General features: G+C 37.4%; 1 protein-coding gene across 1 annotated transcript in view; it reads right to left on the bottom strand.

Annotated features, from left to right (window-relative positions):
• Positions 1-21,920, bottom strand: part of RYR2 (ryanodine receptor 2) — a 311,345-nt gene that overhangs the window by 99,070 nt on the left and 190,355 nt on the right. Inside the window, exons 36-51 of the mRNA XM_064158603.1 lie at positions 20,083-20,878; positions 19,318-19,518; positions 19,090-19,195; positions 16,614-16,757; positions 15,992-16,265; positions 12,654-12,768; positions 11,956-12,088; positions 10,443-10,546; positions 8,373-8,508; positions 7,528-7,714; positions 6,993-7,098; positions 5,797-5,917; positions 3,624-3,793; positions 2,441-2,661; positions 1,912-2,002; positions 705-845 (exon numbers count right to left, since the gene is read on the bottom strand). Coding sequence (XP_064014673.1) covers positions 705-845; positions 1,912-2,002; positions 2,441-2,661; positions 3,624-3,793; positions 5,797-5,917; positions 6,993-7,098; positions 7,528-7,714; positions 8,373-8,508; positions 10,443-10,546; positions 11,956-12,088; positions 12,654-12,768; positions 15,992-16,265; positions 16,614-16,757; positions 19,090-19,195; positions 19,318-19,518; positions 20,083-20,878 — 3,046 coding nt within the window. The remainder of the gene's footprint in view (positions 1-704; positions 846-1,911; positions 2,003-2,440; positions 2,662-3,623; positions 3,794-5,796; positions 5,918-6,992; positions 7,099-7,527; positions 7,715-8,372; positions 8,509-10,442; positions 10,547-11,955; positions 12,089-12,653; positions 12,769-15,991; positions 16,266-16,613; positions 16,758-19,089; positions 19,196-19,317; positions 19,519-20,082; positions 20,879-21,920) is intronic.

Raw genomic sequence — 21,920 nt, 5'->3', positions numbered from 1 at the left:
ATAAAACACCCACAAAATTATTTTCTTACTGTGAAACTGAATTTAAGTTCTGAAAATAAAGGAAACTGACTGTCCAAAATATATTATACACTATGGATAAAGCTAGGCTCAAGCAGTGCTCTTCCTGAAGAAGTTTGATTTCCCTGAGAGAGACATTAGGCATTTTTCATATCTGGGAAGGGAACATAGCATAGGAATATGCATAGCATTTTTAAATACCTAGATTTTAATTGGGTCAGTTGAAAACACTCACAGAATTAATATTAAATATATACCAAAACTCTATTATTAAACTTTTGTCCGAAATGACACTGAGTCAGGGGTGATGAAACTACAGCTATTAAGCAAAGGACTATGTTCTTCGTTTAAGGTGTGTACAGTAGAAAATTGCAGCTTTCATCACCTGTAAGATGCTTGAATTTGCTTTTAGGGCTCTGAAGTGTAGCTGACCTATACAGACACATCTCAAGATTACTTTTCAGGTTTTTTTGTTTAGTTTTTTTTTTCTCTTGGGTAGACAAAAGAGAATATCTATGGTAAAGAAGTAGCTGTAAGAGGAAACATTAAATTTACCAAAGCCTACATTTTTCCTTTTGAAGTGGATAATACAGTGTTGATAGAAGCTGGGTAAAAATGATGGATTAATGAAAAAAGATTACACAGTAAGGCTTTTACAGTAGTAGATGGACATTACTATTAATTACCTTTTGAGATAAAGCATCAAAAATACCCCAGAACAACTTTCTGGATAAATGAAGCTCTTCTTCTGAGGCAGCACCAAAGTTACCCCATCCACCTGGCAAACAATAATACTTCCAGCATCTTTCATAATGATTTGTCAGCAACTACAACAGAACATATTTTGAGAGCAAATAAAATATAACTATTGATGTTATTTAATTCTGGCACTTGACCATTACACACACACACACTGCCAGAAAAATGTCTAACTTTTATCAAGAAACCATGTTGTCTATCTATTCTTTGAATCATTAGTGGATACACACACAGAATGATAAGTTCTTTATTTTAACATTAGTGACATATGCAAAATTCCTGTGAGAGAATTATTTTCACCAACACAACAAGATCTCTGACAGTTCAGCTGAACAGAAGAATTCACTTCTGTCTGTGTGCCACTACCAAACACTCCTGCTTGATGGGCAAGATGGTAGAACCATGATTATAACTAGATCCCAATTATTATTTAGATGTTTGAGAGCTATTCAAGAATAACTCACAGTATGACTTGTATCTTCTTTGAGTAGTAAAACCTACTATCAGTCTATCCTCCCACCATGTATTAGAATTGGCAAAGGGGCTGTATTCTCTCACTCTCCTTCTATTTCAGTAAAGAGATTTTGGGGATACTTTCTTCTGAAGTAGTTACAGGATTCCAGATTATTAATGATCTGCTACTGGATATTTGCCTGCTGAGTGGCCTCAATAGGCCACGTGGGAGCAGGAAAGACATGAGCTTATACCAATATGATACCTAGAAGGTCAATCTGTTTATTGAAGTTAAGTGTGATGCTTATATCGTGGAGTTCAGTAGAGCAGTGTGTACTTCTAATAGGCTTACATAGCAGAATATGGGCTGTCCACACACATAGAGGCAGACCTGACCAACTACCCCCCTTAATCCCCCTTTGCGCAGCTAGCCACAACATTTGCTTGTTCCCAGGGTTGACCACCCTGCCTCCCTTCAAGGCCCCCTCGCCCAGCTCAGTTTACAAACAGCAGATAAACTTTATCTTTAAGAAGTATGGTCTTAGGAATCATTGCAGAGTGGGGAAAAAGCAACAAAGAATATTCTTCACTGGGGAAAAGGTAACTAAGACTATTCTTCATTAAAGTATTTTCTGCTGCATTTTGTCACAAGGAATGCTGTTAAATAATAAAATATTTTACCTTAAGTGGCATCTTGGCATGTTCATTTAATAAAGGAACATCAAATACCAATCTCCTCAGCAAATGCTGCATCATGGAAGGCCGCAACTGCCTAAAAGTAGATGAATCACTTCAAAAAGATGTACCAGTAGTTTCATGTAAGTCATTAATAATTATGTTAAAACAAACTGAAGGTTCTACACGATAACATTTTTTTCAGATTCAAAAAGTGAAATGATTTTGCTTGTGGCACTGAAAAAACATGTCCAAAAGAAACAAGTGCATACCAAAGAAAACTTTCTGAATAAACTGCTCATCAAATGCTTTTGTCTACAGACAGATAAAATCAGAAAAAAAGCCCCAACAACTGGATTTTGATATTGTGCATTACGATCACTATGCCCATGAGAAAAGGCTATAATGTTAATTTCTTGTGATGTATCTCAATGGCTTTTAAAAATATCCTGAAGACCAATAAAGACATAAAAGTGCTAACTCTTTAGATGTACTAAACAAGACAGACATCAGTAAGCACCAAGTATTTTCTTACCCACAGATAGACAGTAAACACTCTTCAATAGAATCTCGCTGAGCTTTGGTAAGAGAGCATCCTTTCGAGAGTCTGTACACAGTATGCAATAAAGAATCAATGAGGGAAGCATGGTGCTCTGTGCCAGCAAAAAGAGGAGCACATCTGGTCAACAGAGGCAAGACTGCTGTGCAAAGGTATCGATTCAGAGCCAAAGCCATATCCGTGGCACTTAAAGCAGCCTAGAAATTAAATGGGACAGAAATTAGATTTGACTCATTAGTGCTGTTACAACTGAAAAGAACTTGTTTGGTTTCCTTTATTGCTAGTTATTAAGATTAAATCTTCCAAAATACACAAATAAGGAATTGATATGTACTGGAAGCTGGATGTCTAGCATATTTTCCTGCTTCTAAAAGTCTCAAAGATGCCTTTTGTTTTGCTTTTAATGAGCACAGACACTAAAGGTGGGCATTCAAATGTAAACAAATTCTCAAACTTGGTTGAAGAACGTCATAGTTGCTTAACGGATCACTCCAAACCCAGGTAATAGCAGTCAAGTCTGCATTTAGAAGACTCATCTTGCTGCTGTATTACAAACAAGTCCAAGATCCAAGTGAGGAAAAGATGCTCTTCTGCCCTTTCTTAAATAACAACATAATTGTTTTAAGAAAAATATCAAGGAAGGTAATCAAAGTCCATGCCTTAACCCTCATATAAGCCCTCTAAATATGACCTTTCTGGACAACGCCAGCTAATTAAAATTATAAGACACATGAAAAAAGAGGAGGAACTAAAACATAAAAATCAGTAGTTTACTAAATAACACTGTAAGTGTCCCTAATAAATGCATGGAGATGAACCCTTTCTGTATAATTCCAGAAAGAGCCTCTCAGTTACACACTTCATTGGCAACTTGTCTGATTTTGATTTCATAGCACAAATTCAGAAATTCTCCTGGGGAAATTCACTGCATCACTCACAGATAAGGGGGCTCTTAAAAAAGTAAGCAACATTCTGGAGAATGCTTCTTCACTGCTCTTCCAATATTCTCAAAGCACAGCATCAACAGGCAGCTTATCCAGTGTTTGAGAAATGCAGAAAACAACATGAAGAATAAAAAAGGGGAGTTTTGAGTCATGGAAAATTCTGCAGTGCTCAGTAAGGTAATGGAACTGAAATAACACCAGACTTAAATCCTTACTGTATCTAAAGAAGCAGCAGCACGAAGATCTGGCAGAAAGCCAACTTCAAGAAGGTGTAGAAGAAAATCCTGGTCCTCAATTCCATAGACCCTGTCAAGGAACAAAACCATGGCTGCCTTGTGATCTGGGCAAAACCCCGCAGACATGTCAGGTTCCACCACAGTACCATCTAAAAGGAAGAAATAAGACTTCAATGACAGGGATTATCCTTCGCCAGCAGACTAGGCAGTAATGTTACTTAGAACCATAAAATCATAGAATGGTTTAGGTTGGGACAGACCTCTGAAGGTCATCTAGTCCAAGGAGCAAAGACATTCTCCATTAGATCAGGTTACTCAGAGCCCTGTCAAACCTGACCTTGAGTATCTCCTGAGCAAACGCTTCATGTTTCACTACTCTCATAGTAAATAATTTCCTCCTACCACTCAACCTAAATCTACACTTCTCTAATTTAAAACTATTGCCCCGCATCCTATCACTACAGCCTTTGTAAAGAGCCTCTTTCCAGCTTTCTTGAAGGGAGCTTTCAAGTACTGGAAGGTTGCATTTAGGTTTCCCCAGAGTCTTCTCCAGGCTGAACTACACCAGCTCCTTCAGCCTGTCCTAGTAACTTCTCAAAGGTCTTGAGTCATACTCATGTTTCTATTACAGAAAGGTAGCACATTTGTAGTTAACTAATAAACAATTCATAAAGCAAATTCTACTCAGATAATCCTCCAAGTCCAAAACCTCCAAGATTTTCCATTCATGCTTTGTGTATCAAAGGGTTCTTATCAGTTGATACTCTAATATGGTAAGTACCCAAAACATACAAATTCATCTGCAGAACTACCTAGTTCTTGGAAGAAGCAGACCAAGTAAAAAATGCAATTCTACAACAAGCACCCCAGGAATGCAGCACTGGTGAGCATATCTGTAATGTATGACAATGAACCAAGATCATGCTATGGTGTCCTCTGTATTTGGAACCTTCTGAAAAATCTGAACGGAATTCACTGAAGTATTTTCAAAACTTTGTCTATTTTTTTTCCCAAAGCAAATAAATTATTTCATATCTACAAGACATACTCTATGCTGCTGAGATATCATCTATAGAATCATAGAATCAACCAGGTTGGAAGAGACCTCCAAGATCATCCAGTCCAACCTGTCACCCAGCCCTGTCCAGTCAACTATATATCCATTCTTATTTAGATTCACTGTGCTAGTTTGAAGCTAGCTAGAATGTTTTGGAGAGAAGAATTAGATTACAGGCTGTGAAAAGAAAACAATGGGGATGTCTACTTCACTCATAGGTTTGCCGAGATGTATAAGAACAAGAACACAAATATAGATAACACAGTCACTGTTTGGGATTTGGGATGAACTCCTCTCTCTCTGCTTCCTAACCCCCCTGGCCAATCCTCCATAATACCTTAAAACATAAGGCAAGATCTTGGGTAAGGTTGAGGGGTGGGAGGAAGGTGGACAGGTGGTTGAGAGCCCCTCCTGGGGACTTAGGTTTCTGGGAGGGTTGATGTGTTTCTGTATTACTTTTTAACTTGTATATTCCTGTATGGAACTGTATAGATTGTAGATGTCTGCTTGTATATTGTACTAAGCTGTAAATATAAAGCTTCATTCAATTTCCAGAGCCGGCTGAGTTTAATCTGGGTGATTTTCCAAAGTTGGGGGGAGGGGAGAGGTAATACCCAAATCACCATAATACATAATTTAAAATGAATAAGTAATGGTGAAATAGAATAATCTTTTTATACACTTTACCATAACCTATTAGGTATCCTTGTGGTATAAGTCCCTAGACAGTCCATGTTGCAATTAGAATGTTCTCTCTCCAGATACTCAAAAAAGTGTATGCAATTCCTTTCCCTTTTATGTCGATGCTCACATAGCTTCCATAATCAGAAAGTATGCATTTTAAAGTTTCTTCAAAAAAGCTCTAATCAATTTCATTACTCAATTTAAATAAATGAGATTCACATTAGTACACAGAATTATTGCCTGTAGTGTGCAGATTTTTTTTGAAGTGTTTAAAATTCATATTATTTCAAATTTGCATAATGGATTAATTTTTATAATATTTTTAAATACTGAGAGAAGTATGCATATAAATATGTTGTTAAATTACAAAACATAAGAGTGGAATGGGAGGGGGGAAAAAAACCATCTTACCTTTAGCTATGGTGGGCATGTGGAAAGGAATACTAATTACTCCCACCAAATCTTCCAGTGGAATCAAAGACCGTAGAATTGATCTGATTCTAATGGCTTCTCCTTTACCAGCATGGATTAGCTAAGGAAAAGACAAACTGAAAATTAACAAGGTCTTTTTTTCTGTCTTCTCTATGTGTTTACATTCTGGAAGCTTCCTGAAATATAGAGACACAAGACTGACTGCTCTCAAAACTGCTTTATAATTTCATTTAATCTCTACTAATTTGCTGTATTTTGGATACAAACTAGAAAACTAGATGCTTGCTTACAAAATAAGATTATGTCCATTTTCAGAATGGGATGCTAGATAAAATAGGTGAACAATGTAGCGCACTGCAGGAGGAGAAGAGGGAAGCAGGTAAAAGAAAACAAAACCATTTTCTGTCCTGGCTAAATTAGACTCTTAGGTATCACTGTTGGTTAAGTTTTGTTTTATAAAAGAAAGACAGGAAGAAAGCAAGATGTTTTTTTTTAATTCAGACAAAAGTGATATTCATACACTGACCATATTATATAGATCTGTTTCCTATCTCAACTTATTGGTCTCTGCATAGATAGGATACTGATCTATACCGATCTGTATGAATTAGGAGATATATCAGGGTGAAATGAGAAACTGCATAACTAAGCAGAATTTCTGAAGAGCAAGAAGGTATTTTGAATTGTAAATAACTACTATTTTTGCCGTTTCAAGCCCTTATGAACTAATAACTATTTCGAGTTTGGGTTTTGTAATGTGCCTATTTCTTTTTATCTAATGCCTGAAATATTGACATGTTACCTCTGAGAAGCTTTGCCTGTGTGAGTCAAGATTATGAGGTATCAATGTGTATGTTCAAGGACAATCCTTATTTCTACATTTGAAAAGAGTGCCTTACTCTTATATGCAATTTAAACAGTATGATTAAGTATGTATATGTAAAGAGCAAAACCAGGCTTAAAAAAAACCCAAACCAAAACTAAGTCATTCTACACCCTCATAGAAGCAAAATTTGAGGAGTCTGAACACATTACGTACATCAGAATATTATGTATTCATACCACAGCTTTAATATCTGATAGCATGTTACTTTAAAAAAGGCAAACAGCAAACCACCCAAAGATCAGCAAACCAACCATGCCTCTACTTCCCAATGCCTGAAGACAAAACTCACGTGCATTTCAGGAGCACAGCGTCCCAAGAGATCAATCAAAGCAGCATAAAAGGTCATGATTGCATTTCCCATGTGAACGGTGTCATCTTCTTGCTCTTCAATTTCACTGTAATTAGTTAAATGTTAAAACAATTACAAGATTAAAAAATATAATAAGGTTTTTGCATCATGAATAAACAAAATCTAATCATAGGTGTAACAGCTTACATGCAGATGCTTCCTATTAATTAGTGGACTGTTAACAGACTAACAGAATGGGATTTGTCCCTAAATGATTTTGGCGACTGTCTCACATTAGAGTCTTAACTGACTGACAGAACCACAGAATTCTAACCATTATTAAATATGTATAGACATTTATCTGAATTAACAATGCAGAGAAAGCACTGTTCATCACAAGACAAGTGTGTACCCTCTATACAATCTAAGAATCCAGCTGACATTTCATATGTTGAAAAAAGCAAGTCATTTCACCACTAAGATTATAAAACAATAAACAAAATCTAAGCAATGTAAGCAATTCCACTGCACCCACAGGGCTTTACTAGATCCATTATTCAGGGAGGGTCCATCCCGTGTAGAATCTTCTGATATTTGTATTGCTTCTTCCATGGCAGCAAGTAAGCCATTGCCTCCTTCTCCTCTTAGAGCTGGACCAAAACACTCAGGTCGACGTATAAGTAGTCTGACTACAACATTAGCATTCTCCTCCACACTCTCTCCTGGCACAAAGAACAGATACCAAGATTTAAGGTTACATCAAAAAGGCTTCTGGAAGAAAGTACACCAAAGTGCAGAATGCATGCATCCATAGATACTTTTAAGTCAGTTTAAATATCATGACAAAGTTACCTAAGCACACATACTCCTCTGCTCTTGTAATAAAAGTTCTACTATAAAACACATGAATTAAGTCCAAATTACAGAAAGACAAAGTAATTATATAATAAAGGGTTTGTAAAGCATGACTGAAACTACTGAGTCATAGTAGTCAAGTGGGAGAGTCAGTGAAGGGGTCAATATAATTGCTAAACACTAAAATTAGACTAAATCTTCATCAAAAGATGAGACTTCGACTCAATGTGTAGCATGAGTTTTATTATTAAAAGATTTAGAACTTTCTGCTCTTCTTCCAAAGGAGATGTGAGCATTTTAAAGGCTAAATATGGATCAAAAAAACTGGGACATACACTCATAGGACCCTGTATCGCTTCTGAAATGGGCATCTAAGTTACTACATGACAGGCACAATTCTACTCTTTCAGCAAGCTGTTCTGTAAACTTATGGTAACTTATCAAGTTGGCTTCTGTTATTATTTTAAATTACAAACTTATTTAAATATTAGGGGAAGTTGTACAGTTTATATGATTTTACTCAACCATTGCAAAAAACAGCAAAACGAAGAAAATCCAAATATCGCTCTCCTTCAACTGGATTCCACCCAATATCTGGGTAGCCTTTAGAAATCAACAAAGGACAACTCTGCAATCCACATCCAGCCAAGTAGCGAACCACCTAAAAGCAAAGATAAAAAAGGGTATTAATTGTGAAAAAGGAGAGAAGTGTAGTGACAAAAAAAAGCAAATGCTCATCCACTGTCTCGGAATCGATGTCCACATTCTATTTTGCCCAACAAAACCATATTGTATTTTGGGCAATTTAAATTCAAAGCCAAAGATGATCAGCCTTTTTCTTAGTTCATTCTTCCAGTATTTTACTACTCCTGTTAGCACCTGCAAGACTTTACTCACCTCAGTTCCATTTTTCCTCTCTCTATAAATCACTGGGGGTTTTTTATTACATCTCATCTTTTGCAATCCTGTGTTGTAGTCCCCAACTACACACTATCCATATTAGACAACACCCATTCTGATATAATTCACAGCTCTATTCTTCTATCTCAACCTTCTCTTTACATTTGCTTTTTTTCTTTCTTTTTAAAATACACAGCAGTAACACATCCTGTAAATTCAAACTTAGTAACAGTTTTGAGTTGGCCTTCTCTGTGCTGAATTCCAAGTACAGCCTTTAATCAGTTCAGACAGCTTATCTTTGCTGACCATCCTTAAGAAAAACAGACAGAACATATTACGTTAAACACACATGATCTATCTTTCTATTGAAATAAACAATCACTTATACCGCTCCTGACTTTGCTACAAAGTTTATAGCATCTCCAGAATTGGAGGTCTTCAAGAACAAATTGGATAATATATTCCACTGCCTCCCTTCCCATTAGAAAGTCTTTTTTAATATCAGTTTTGAAATTGTCTTTCCATTATTTAAGCCTCATTTCTTATCCACCACTGGCATACTAGCCATTATTCTATTCTTTTCTCTTCCAGTAGCGATTTACACCTTCCACATAATTGTGACAGTTCTCCCTTGCAGCAAGTGTCCCTCTTATGGAAGACAGTTCTCCAGCTAGTGTGGGCCCTGCCTATGGACTGCAGTTCTCCCAGCAACAGATCGCTGCAGCATGGGCCTCCATCAGAGCCATGGGCATTTTCAGGAGCAGTCCCCTGCTCAAGTGTGTGCTCCATGGGCTGTAGATGGGCTCAGTCTCCTGATACCTTATGAGGGACTGAAAGGGAATGGTTGCTCCAGTGTACCTCCCCCACTCCTTTCACACTGACTTGGTTGTCCTCATGGATGTCTCTACCATGTCCCATCCCTCTCTGACACAAAATGTGCTTGTTTGAGACTAATTGGAACATCCTAATAAGAGAAACTAGATTATTTGCTGTAAAAAGAAAATAATGATAGAGTCTATATCATTCACTGGTTTGTTAAAAGGGATAAAAGTGTAAACAATTTGCCTTCTTTGCTCCTGAGCACTTGTTTCCTTCATATCTCTTCTCTTTAGTATTTTACACTAACCTTGGCTAACAGACAACAAGTAAGATTTGCTGATTGTTTTTTATCCGGGAGAGAGAGAGAGGGTGGCTTTGAACCCCTTCTGGGCCTCTTTTTCTTTATCTGGGAGGGGAGTTTGTATTTCTGTATTATTTCTAAATTGTATATAATTGTGAATACATGTAAATATATTCATAGAATCATAGAATCAACCAGGTTGGAAGAGACCTCTAAGATCATCCAGTCCAACCTAGCACCCAGCCCTAGCCAGTCAACTAGACCGTGGCACTAAGTACGTATGCTTGCAAAATTTAGCTTTGCTCTAAATATAGCTTTATCTTACTTCAAAGCCATCTGACCTGGTCTGGTAAATTTCAATTTGTGGGGGGGAAAGCTTCTCGACGTTACTACACAAAAGACCTCCCAAAAATAAAGGAATCCACCCAATGTTTTTTCCTTTCTTAAATATGCCCTTGGCCAAAGTTGGGTCTGATTTGGAGGCAGGGGAGTTTCTCAAAGTTTCACATGCCAGTAGCTTCTCTCCCATCACCAAAACCCCACTAGACATAAACGCAGCACAAGAAGCCACCCACCTTCTCCAGATCAGGCTCCCTTAAAGCTAGCGCAAGTTCATTGTTATCCATCACAGAGGCTGCTGCAACATCTAAAGGAGTTGATCCTCGCATAGAAGGAGAAGCTGTTGAAATAACATTTAGTTTCAACACCAATTTAATAAAGCCCAAAAATTTCAAAGGAAAAATATTAACAAAAATAGTTCAGTAAAATACACTTTGTCATTAGTTAGCACAATTACCAGCATACCATCCATATACTATTCAGCTTGCAATAAATTCTCATGTCCTTATATGAAATTTGACACTGATTTGAAATCAGAATAAAATATTCAAGGTAGGAAATCTTAGCCTACATATTCCTATTCTCATTACATACTTTGTTTTAAGATCTCATTCTTTATAGTTTTCCTGACTGACACAGTTTTATTTTGAGAGAAATCTAGTGGGAAACTCATATCTAAAATACTGACATTTTATCAAATGTATTGAAACAGAAAATACCTTTGAGCTTTCAAAATATAAATTTATATGTTATCAGCTTAAAAGAAAAAGTAGTCATTACAGCATTAGAAAAAGCTAGAGTTTAAATATGAACACTTGAAAAGCATTTCAGTTGGGCACTCTTCTGTATGAAAATCATTTTTAGGTTATGCTTCTGTCTTGTACGTATAAATGAATAAGGAATCTGTGATCATGAAAAAAATAGTATGAAGTTTCTAATAAGGAATCTGTGATCATGAAAAAAATAGTATGAAGTTTCTAAATTATTGTTTGTGTTCATTTACAAATACAAAATTATTTATCTACCTCCTCTATAACAAATCAGCCAAGAAAAGAACAGGGAACATTTTAAGAAAAGTATCAAGGTTAATTTCTGGGCATCTATACATAAATACCCAAGCAAATGAGCTCTGTATTTCTCCCACTTTTGTAGGTGTATGTCTACAGAATACATTGCAGAGGAACAAGCTAAAGCAATGTGAATTGAAATGCAGACTTATTTACGATTCTCTTTATCAAAATCAGGTTCTTATTCCATTCCTCAAAATGTGCAACTGAACACCAACTGGCTCTTAATGTCAAGGCACATACAAAAATGCATATACTAAATTATCTGAGCTTAAGGCTACTGTTAGGAGATTGTGTGGAGTTAGTAACATAGTTCTGAATGTTTTTTCAGTGGGCAAAAGAGAAACTTCAAGACAGAAGGTGCAAACTGATGGATGCAGAAAAACAAATGTGGGTTTACGTATAGGTATGTATATCTAGACATTTATTTATTTATTTGTATAAATCAGTAGATAATTACAATATTTTGGGTTTATAGAATCATAGAATCAACCAGGCAGGAAGAGACCTCCAAGACCATCCAGTCCAACCTACCACCCTGCCCTAGCCTACCACCCAGTCAACTAGACCACAGCACTAAGTGCTTCATCCGGTCTTTTCTTGAACACCTCCAGGGACGGTTTCTCCACCACCTCCCAGGGCAGCCCACTGCAATGCCAAAAGTCACACACTTATTACTTACCAAGGCCAACACTGCTGTTCTCCAGTAAATAGCTAAGATGATCAAACATAGCTTTTTGATTTTGTCTGCTGATGCGGCAAAAATAACACAGAAAACGACAGCAATTTGCCACCATCTTTGGGAAAGTGATTTCCTAAGAAACAAACAGAACCAGACTGAAGCTCAAACGCTAACATAGACATAAAACTTGCAAAAGTTCATTTATGTAACAGTCTTTGAATGCATCAATATTTAATTATAGTAGTGACTGCATCTCAGTGAAGTTAACTGATTTTAAACTGAAATCAACAGGGTTCTCTTGGCAAGTACCTCCTTAAGCCCCAGAGACCAAGGTATAAGCTTGAAAGAAAAAAAATGGAGCTGGGACCACTCATAAATTCTAGATTCAGACACAGAAAAACATGAAGACATATAGAGTAATACTACAAAACTTTTAGTATGCTTTTAAAAAGCTCTTCCCTTTAAAACTATGCTATTTTTTTTCTTTAAAGCACCTGAAAATGGAATGCTAATAATGCTTATATCTTTCTCCAGAATAGAAGGACAGATACTACTGAAAACTTAGTCAACTATTATGTTAATGGGAATTAGAAAAGGTTATGGCCTTGGAATCTCCAGTAATTGCTTAGCACTTTACTGGTGTGAAGCTTTGAACAGCTGTAATCTGAACACTGTCTTCTAAAAATGAATTCATTTACCTTGGACTCTCCTCCACCAAGCACATTTACCATCACTTCCATGACAGTCTCATGCATGCCTAAAGCTCTCATGAGATTTGGATGTTGGTAAAACACTTTGTTATTCATGATGTCTCTAAGGAAAAAAAAAAAGCCCGAAAATTGGATTAAAATGTTATGGACCAAGAGCTTAATTATTACATTATTTGCAAAATTTATTTACTGTGCAATTCTTCACCAGCTGAGGTGAAAAAATCACCTCAGGGACTTCTTTATGTTGAGTCTCAATCTGAAATTTCCCATATTATAGCTATTACCCTTATCACCACTTGTTCAAACTAAACCAGGATGCTCTTCCACTTTAATTAGAACTCCAGTTGCAGACCTAGAACTACATTCTAACAAGACCATGATCAAAACTGCTGTATTAACTTAGATTTTAAATCTGACTAGTCAATATTTTTAACAAATCATTCTTTCCAAAACACTTCAACTTTGAGACATTTGGCATCTGCCACCAAAATCAAGAAATATTGTAGAGAGAAAAGAATATATCTGCAGCTATCTTCTATGAAGCTGCATAACTATCAGCCTTATTTTGTGAGTTACTGCTCAAAAGAACTCTTCTCTCCTACGTATTTCATCAGAACAGATTTACATACTATAAAATCTGCCCTGAAGATTATGTCAATATTTTAGGCAGACACATCCAATAAAAAATGCCTGGTTTAAAAAGCAATTACATTTCTAAAAACTGTAATTACTCATGAAATGTGAAAGCAATCATGCTGTGAGAGAAAAGGACTAGCAAGTTATTACAGAAAAAAAACTTACAACTGTTTAAATTTCATTGTACATTTCAGAGCAGTCCTTTTTATTTTCCTTTTTTATTTTTCTTCTTTTTATTCTCATGCAAAACTTTTGCAATCAGGCAAGCAAAATTCCAGCCTTATAAAAGATAAGTTATCAAGAGGACTGGTCCACCACTGTAAGAGCTATAAGCCTGCCACTATCAGTCACACAATGGAATGTATGCAGTATGTCTGATATAGGTGGCACTACCAGAACTTTTGACTCCCTGTGACTCCCGGAGATCATAGGATGTTAGGGGTTGGAAGGGACCCGAAGAGATGATCGAGTCCAACCCCCCTGCTGGAGCAGGACAATCCTATCTAACACAGAGCAACACATCCAGACAGGCCTCGAAAGTCTCCAGAGAAGGAGACTCCGCAACCTCCCTGGGGAGACTAGCTGATCTTTTTTTTTTCCTGAAGCCTTGTATATTCTTGTATATTTCCATATATAGCTGCATAATGTATTGCAAAAACCTGCTTGTATATTGTGTTAAGCTGTGAATATAAAGCTTTATTCCTTAACTTCCAGCTGGCTGAGTCTAGGCTGGGTGATTTCATAAGGGGGGGGGGGGGGGGGGGGGGGGGGTAACTCCCAAACCATCACAAGCCTACTGCCAGACTTTTTTATCAGAGATGATATAGAATCATAGAATCAACCAGGTTGGAAGAGATCATCCAGTCCAACCTAGCACCCAGCCCTAGCCAGTCAACTAGACCACGGCACTAAGTGCCTCAGCCAGTCTTTGCTTGAGCACCTCCAGGGACGGTGACTCCACCACCTCCCTGGGCAGCCCATTCCAATGCCAATCACTCTCTGCCAACAACTTCCTCCTAACATCCAGACTATACTTCCCCTGGCACAACTTGAGACTGTGTCCCCTTGTTCTGTTGCTGGTTGCCTGGGAGAAGAGACCAACCCCCACCTGGCTACAACCTCCCTTCAGGTAGTTGTAGACAGCAATTTGGTCCCCCCTCATTGCTGTCTCATTCTCCAGGCTAAACAACCCCAACTACCTCAGCCTCTCCTCATAGGGTTTGTGTTCCAGGCCTTTCACCAGCTTTACTGCCCTTCCCTGGACACATTCCAGCACCTCAACATCTTTCTTGAATTGAGGGGCCCAGAACTGGATACAGTACTCAAGGTGTGGCCTGATCAGTGTTGAGAGAATAACCTCCCTCATCCTACTGGCCACACTGTTCCTGATACAGGCCAGGATGCCATTGGCTCTCTTGGCCACCTGGGCACACTGCTGGTGTGTGGATAGGTTCTGCCTGCAAAAGCTTTCCATACCATATGTTTCTGCAATAATAATTCATGCTGTGGAAAAAAGCCTTTTGCCAAGTCAGTCTAAACTTTTACTTGTTTACAGCAACTTTTGTTCACAGAAATACAGTACAGGAAGTTGAAATGCCTCTTCAGTGTCTGGCTACCAATACTGCGTTACTTTGGAAAGTGCATTCACTTTCTGTGTTTTGTTTAACTGTGGAGCACATTATGAAATGTCACAGTTAAGAAAAACACCTTAACAGCATTTGTGAAGAAATAAAGTTTTTAAGCAGAATTGCATCAGACTTTAATTTCTCAGATGGAAGAAAGGAATACTTTCCACTCACAGCAGAAAAAAAACCCAGACATTTCTAAAGAGGTGCTGGTGCTCCGGTTAGGTTGTGAAAGATAAAACTGGCGGTAACCTACATGATAAGACTATGATAGAGGCTACCAAAATGGGTGATAAGATATTGTTAAGATTAAATCTGATTCACAGAATCTTAGCTATTAATTTGTAGCAGAAAGTGGTGAGGAAGATGTGAAAGAACCAAAAGAAAGCAGAACATGAAATGGGAACTTCTCTGAGGTTGTTTTTTTCCTGAGGCATAATGCCAGAGTCTAGTATTTGAACACTCATTTTAGACTTCAACAGCCTAAGTGAAATGTAACAACTCAAATTTGAAGCAGAAAGGTGGAGTTAGCAACACCAGCATTTTATGTCTCTGACAAGAGATGGCTTTAGCAAAGGGAAAATCCAAAGTGTTCAGTATATTGAACACTGCAAGAACCAGTGAACATTGAAATAGCACCAACTACATGCAGTGCAATCAAAAGCCAGCCTATGTACAGACATACATAGACTCAATTCCATTAGTTAATTGCCAGGGAAGAACTGTATGTGTCAACAGCTACCAGTTACTGCATTCATATGTACAGTATTCTTGGTAGGATTCTTCACAGCCATACTATTTAAAATAAGGCAACAAGATCTATTTTGTAGTATCATAAAACATTACATAAGTATTTTCAACTTTCCTCACAAGAAATCTTACATACAGCATATACTTCTCTCCAAATATGTTACCTGCAATGTTGAAAAGGCTGGTTCCATTGCCTGCATTTACATCCATATAGACTATTCACATTCAAACTTCACGCATAACCTTGGCCACAACCATACAGCAAATAATAACAAATGTCTGTAAATAAAGAGATATTCCACTCCAGTTATTTACCCTAGTCCACGAATCATAAGTTTCTCTTCCTCTTTCCCCATTCTGACACTAAGCAAGGAGCGGATTTGGCCGAGGGATGCCAGAAGATTGATTGTGTCTTCCACAGATACACTATTTATAGTGTAGGTCTTTGGTAGGGCTCGGACCAGGCCACCAATGCCATCATATTGGCGATGCAGCAACACAAACATGGCCCTCACTAACTCTGGGTCTTCTATAACTGATTCCTGGGCCCAGCGTACCATCGTGTCTGAAATCAACTGCTGAAGAGTAGCTGTGAAGAAAACACATAAATCACAAAATTGCCATTAAATGGTCACCTCCCTACCATAGTCCTTCAGAACCCATTATGCAACATGAATTGGAATTAAATTCTTAAGCAGCACCTTTTTCTGTGCTATTTCTTTAGGAAGCTATCAAAGGAAAAGATCATCACACAAAAGAAGCAGACACACCTCAGAACCAGAAGTATGTGCTTAAGTATGTATTTAAAAATAAAACACAAAAAAATGCTTCACTAAATATCCATCTTGTTTTGGCTGAAATTATACAAAGAAATGCCTCCCTTTCTTCTTTTACCTTCTAGAATTAGACTACAATAAACTGATGCAATTTTGCTTACAGGATGTCTTCACATCATCATCAATTGGCTTCTCAGCTTGCTTCTTCTTCAGATATGTAACTTTTTCCATGAGGTATAGGAGACGACCCCTAATAGTTAAATCACTGTTTCCATCCAAAGTTCCATCTTCATCTAGTTCAATTCCTGAAATAAAAAAAACATACACTAAATAGTTAAAAAAAATTAATGTAACATTAAATAAATTACAGACATGTTTAGTGTCTTGCATGAACAAACACAATCAAAGTAAGCTGTGTTATTTTGCTCTGTTAGGGCTACAAAAAAAAGTCTGATATAGGACATGCTTAACCAGCAGTTTGTAACAAATACAGATCAGGCATATGTGCAAGGCAGGTAACTGCTGATCAAAATTATTCAATTTATTATTTTATTTTATGAACTGTGTGCTATTCTACATAAAATATACAGTAAATATACTTCTGCTGTCAGCTCTCTCCCAGGTATGCATGTTACCATGCCTGTGTTTTGGACATAGGTAGCTTAGAAGAGTATAGCCCCTAGTGACACAATATGATTTAACTGATACTAGTAAACACTATGAGATATTAGGTAAAACATTATAACAGAAGTGAAAGAACTAAAGTTACAATAAATGCATTGTCTAGTATATTTATCACTTTATTGCGAAGGATGCTACTTTCATTACTACTAGAATCGTAGAATCAACCAGGTTGGAAGAGACCTCCAAGATCATCCAGTCCAACCTAGCACCCACCCCTAGCCAGTCAGCTAGACCATGGTACTAAGTGCCTCAGCCAGTCTTTTCTTGAACACCTTCAGGGACTCAATTTGTGCCCCACCAAGAAAGCAAATTCATGTAATATGAAGTCAGATAATGACAGCATTATTTATCTGAATATTTTAAGGTAGTGAATTAAATAATTAAAGATTATATTTCCAATGTGCTAGTTTGAAGCAAGATAGAATGTTTTGGTGAGAAAAAGGAGATTATAGGCTGTGAAAGGAAAACAATGGTGGTGTCTACTTCCCTCATAGGCTTGCTGAGATGTCTAAGAACAAGAAATAAAAATATAGATACCCACTCTCACTTCTGCTGGGGAACTGGCTGAGCTGCATCTCTAACCTCATCCCTCTCTGCCATTTCTTTGACTAATCCACTTTGATTCCTAACCTCATGGCTGAACCTCCATTCTTCCTTGGGACTGGGGTAAGGTTGAGAGGCGTAAGGGGAAGGTGAAGGTGAAGGAGTGGTTGAGATCCCCTCCTGGGGACTCAGGTTTCTGGGAGGGCTGTTGTATTTCTGTATTACCTTTTTACCTTATATGTTTCTGTATAAAACTGTATATACTGTAAATATCTGCTTGTATATTGTACCAGCTGTAAATATAAGCTTCATTCATATTTCCAGAGCCAGATGAGTCTAGTCTGGGTGATTTCTAAAGTGGGGGGGGGGAGGGCGCAGGGAACACCCAAACCATCACATCCAGTTAAACTGGGATCAATAAGGAGGCAATTCAGAAGGAAAAGTAAGGAGATCCTCTTGTTCAAACCTCCTTTCTTGAACAGAGTATTCAAAAAATCATTATTGATCATCCTTGCAGTAGCTTCCTCTAGCTAATGGGATGTGGCATGAAAGTCCAGCCATTTCTCTGTTCATGCTGTCTGCTAAGTGTGTATTCTACCATTTTGGTTTTTAATGGTGCACTGAAGTAAAGTGAAGAGACAAGTACCATTCAAACAGGAAAACAAAGGCCACAACATAAAATATAAGTATGCACGCATTTCATTCAAAATAAGCTAACCACATCTCAATTTCACAGTATTCATGGATATGTGCCTGACATTTAAAGTACACATTGTTGCACTTCTTTTTCCTACTTGTATTCTGCATTTTAATTGCTACTACATTTCAAATTTTAATGACACACAGAATTTAATATTTTTTTAATTTAACTAAAGAAATCAAACTCACAGAAATTTAAGTGGCCCTTTTGATTATGAGTCTATTTCAATGGATAACTGAAATAGACTCATAATCATTCCTGTCTGTGAAGAACTAGCCACCAACACCAGATTACTTTGTGATAAACACAGCCATAATCAACTCAATGCAGTAGAGATGACCTATACCAACCTAGCAAAGGAGTGCAAAAGAGAGGTCACAGGACAGAGGAACCTCTTGAACAGCAGATGAGCTACAGTGTTGCACAGTACATTAAACCTAAAGAAATGCCTGCAGAGCTGCATGGGTGAAGAAGTTCCCTTTCACTCAGGATAAAAAACATACTCCATTCCTTTCTAGTTTCACCAAACATGAAGCTAAGAAAATTTCTTTCATCTTGACTGGAAGCTAAGTATCTTTATTTGATAGTATTTATAACTGATATAATGTAATCTGCAGACCACTTAGTTGGTGTTACACATAATTACTCAGAATGATTTCTTCTGAAGTTAATACAATTTTAAAAGAAAAATACTCAGTAAAAAGATTTACCACAGTGTGCCATTAAGTCTTCATGGAAATCTAGGAGTTGATCCCGAATTTCTTCAGGGCAAGGACAATCATTTTTATCATCTTTGAAGTTCAGCAGCATGTTAATCTTCAAGAATACAAAGAAAAGGCAAATTAAACCAATCTTCAAAAAGAAAACCTTTGAAATCAAACAGAACCCTGCCACACACAGAGCATAACAAATAACAAATTCTCCATTGCAAGCTATACCTGCTCCTGAGGTGGGGATCTAAATTCTTTTGTTTTTCTAGCTGTCAGGGCAGCAGACATGTTCAAGGCCTGCATCACCTCATTGTACCGAAAGCGTTGATTCTCTTGAAGCTTGGCCACGAAATCATCCGAAAATGCTACAATGGCTTCTATTCGGTGTCGTACTTGGCAATCACACAGGTACTGCAGGAGATGACACATCTGAGAACACAGTATCATAAGAGAAATATGAGTTGGCAAGCCAAGAAATATCTTCTGTGCATTACACAAATAAGGATGAATTCCATACAGCAACACTTGCTAGCAAATAAAGTGGCTGAAATCTTTAATGCTGTTATTTGCTATATCTGACAGCAGCAAGAGATCTACATAGACATAAAAAATGTAAGTCTTTTATTGAAGGTATAAGAGAATGGATTTCATCCTTATTTCTAGGGAATTTCTTTTCAGTTTGAATCCATAAAAATAAAGAATTCCATGCTAATGTCATGGAAAAGTAATTTTACTTCATGAAACAACAGCTGTTGGATCTATGGTGAACAAGTTTATATCCAAAAGAAGGTAATAAAGCTTGTTGTTTCCCATGAAACGACAGTTGTTTGATCTATGGTGAGCAAGTCTGTATCAAAAAGAAGGTAATAAATCATCTTGTTTCCTGTAAGAAAATCACTTCATTACTTAACTAACATGAAAATGTTGTACTCCTTGGAAGAAAAAAAATCTGTGAAGAAATGAGAACAACCACTATTACAGCAGTATTGTTACCTGTAATTTAACAGGTTCTGGAAGTTTCATCTGAAGGAGTCCTTCCTTTGGCACTTGGTCTCCTCTGGTTTCTTCTTCTTCTGATTTGAGCTCATCTGAACTGATTTCCTTCTCTGAAAAGTCAGTTTCTTCCTCCTGGCTCATTGCTTCTTTGAAAACCCGGGGCTCGATCAACTGCAAGATGTGTTTCAGATCCTCATTGTGGAAAATTCCCATAATTAGGAGAGTATAAAAGAGCTTGATCAGAGGGACAAATAGAAATTCTGTAGAGCCTCCAACTGGATCTCTGACATGGAGGCTGCCTTCCTGAACAGCTTCAGTCAGCATCTCTATAGTTTTGGACTTCAAGATTTCCAAAGGGAATTCAGGACTGAACTGAAAGCATTCACTGCTAATGCTTACGAAACTCGGAGATGAGAACTGCATTCTTGGCCTTAATGAAGTGCTAAGTCCAATCCCTGGGAGGCCATGTTTTTTGTTTTCATCAGGAAATAAAGTGATACTCTTGGTCTCATCTGTCATTGGAACTATAAATTCATTATTCATCATTAACCTGGCAGTTGCATAGGTATTGAGATGGATGTCAATGAGCAACTCGTAATATCCTGCACGTAATAATCCTGGCATATATTTATTCTCAATCGCATACAGGAGCTGAGATTCATCCACATGGCTACACATAGCATGGGCCACTCGGTTATTCCCTAAAGCACAAACAGCTGAGTATAATCGAAGGGTATGGTAGTGAAATTTCAGCAATTCTTCTTGTTCTGTCAGCTCTAAAATATCGATTGTTCTGTAGAGACAAAAAAAAAAAGGCAGTACAGTAAATTGCATCAGTGCCAAAATTTACTTCAGTAATGAATTAAAGATTCTCCCTAAGAATAACATTGGTACAATATCAATCAATCATAGAATCAACCAGGTTGGAAGAGAGCTCCAAGATCATCCAGTCCAACCTATCACTCAGCCAGTCAACTAGATCATAGCACCAAGTGCCTCATCAGTTCTAGCAACTTTCCACGCTTCAGCTTTCAGTGAGAAACACTGTTGGCCTGAGAATCAAGGCCTAACAACAAAGTTCATTCAGATATTTATTCAAGTTGCTCCTAAATTACAACTTCAGTTACTTTTGGTGGGGAAAGATCAAAATTATTCACTGAACACTGAATGCTTCATATGACAAACAACAATTTGGGTAGCTGAAAATAATGTTTTAAAACTAGAATAGGTTGAGATATTTATTATAATTTATTCTTTTTAGGGGTGAAGTATCAAAGTGGCAACAGACTAATCAGTTCATGTGCAGATGGTCCAGGGAATCATAGAATCAACCAGGTTGGAAGAGACCTCCAGGATCAGCCAGTCCAACCTAGCACCCAGCCCTAGCCAGTCAACTAGACCATGGCACTAAGTGCCTCATCCAGTGTTCTCTTGAACACCTCCAGGGATGGTGACTCCATCACCTCCCTGGGCAGCCCAGGGATAAGCTTGTTTGTTTAGAATTCTTATTGAATTTTTCATACTGATTTTACTTTTAGCTTTGGCATTGGCAAAATGCTGAGACAAGGAAATCACCAAGTTTAATTTCTTCAATTGTTTAAACTTAAATCAGGAAAATCAAAGTAAAGGAACAATTAAATTTGTGACAGATTTAAAACAAACCTCTGCAAACCTGATCTTTCCCTGTCTTACAGAATAAGAAGTTATTAAGAGTTTCTTAAATTTTCATAGAAAAGAAATAGACACTACTAAAGAGTTTGGAGAGAAAGAGAGGTTGTAGGTTAAGGGTTAACTGTTGTACCATAGAGTGGGATTTCTCTTGAGGGGGTAAAAAG

This window comes from Pogoniulus pusillus, chromosome 18 (genome assembly GCF_015220805.1).
Source record: "Pogoniulus pusillus isolate bPogPus1 chromosome 18, bPogPus1.pri, whole genome shotgun sequence".
Taxonomy (NCBI): Eukaryota; Metazoa; Chordata; class Aves; order Piciformes; family Lybiidae; genus Pogoniulus; species Pogoniulus pusillus.
The sequence above is the reverse complement of the archived record's forward strand: the minus strand, read 5'-3'. Positions and strand labels throughout refer to the sequence as shown.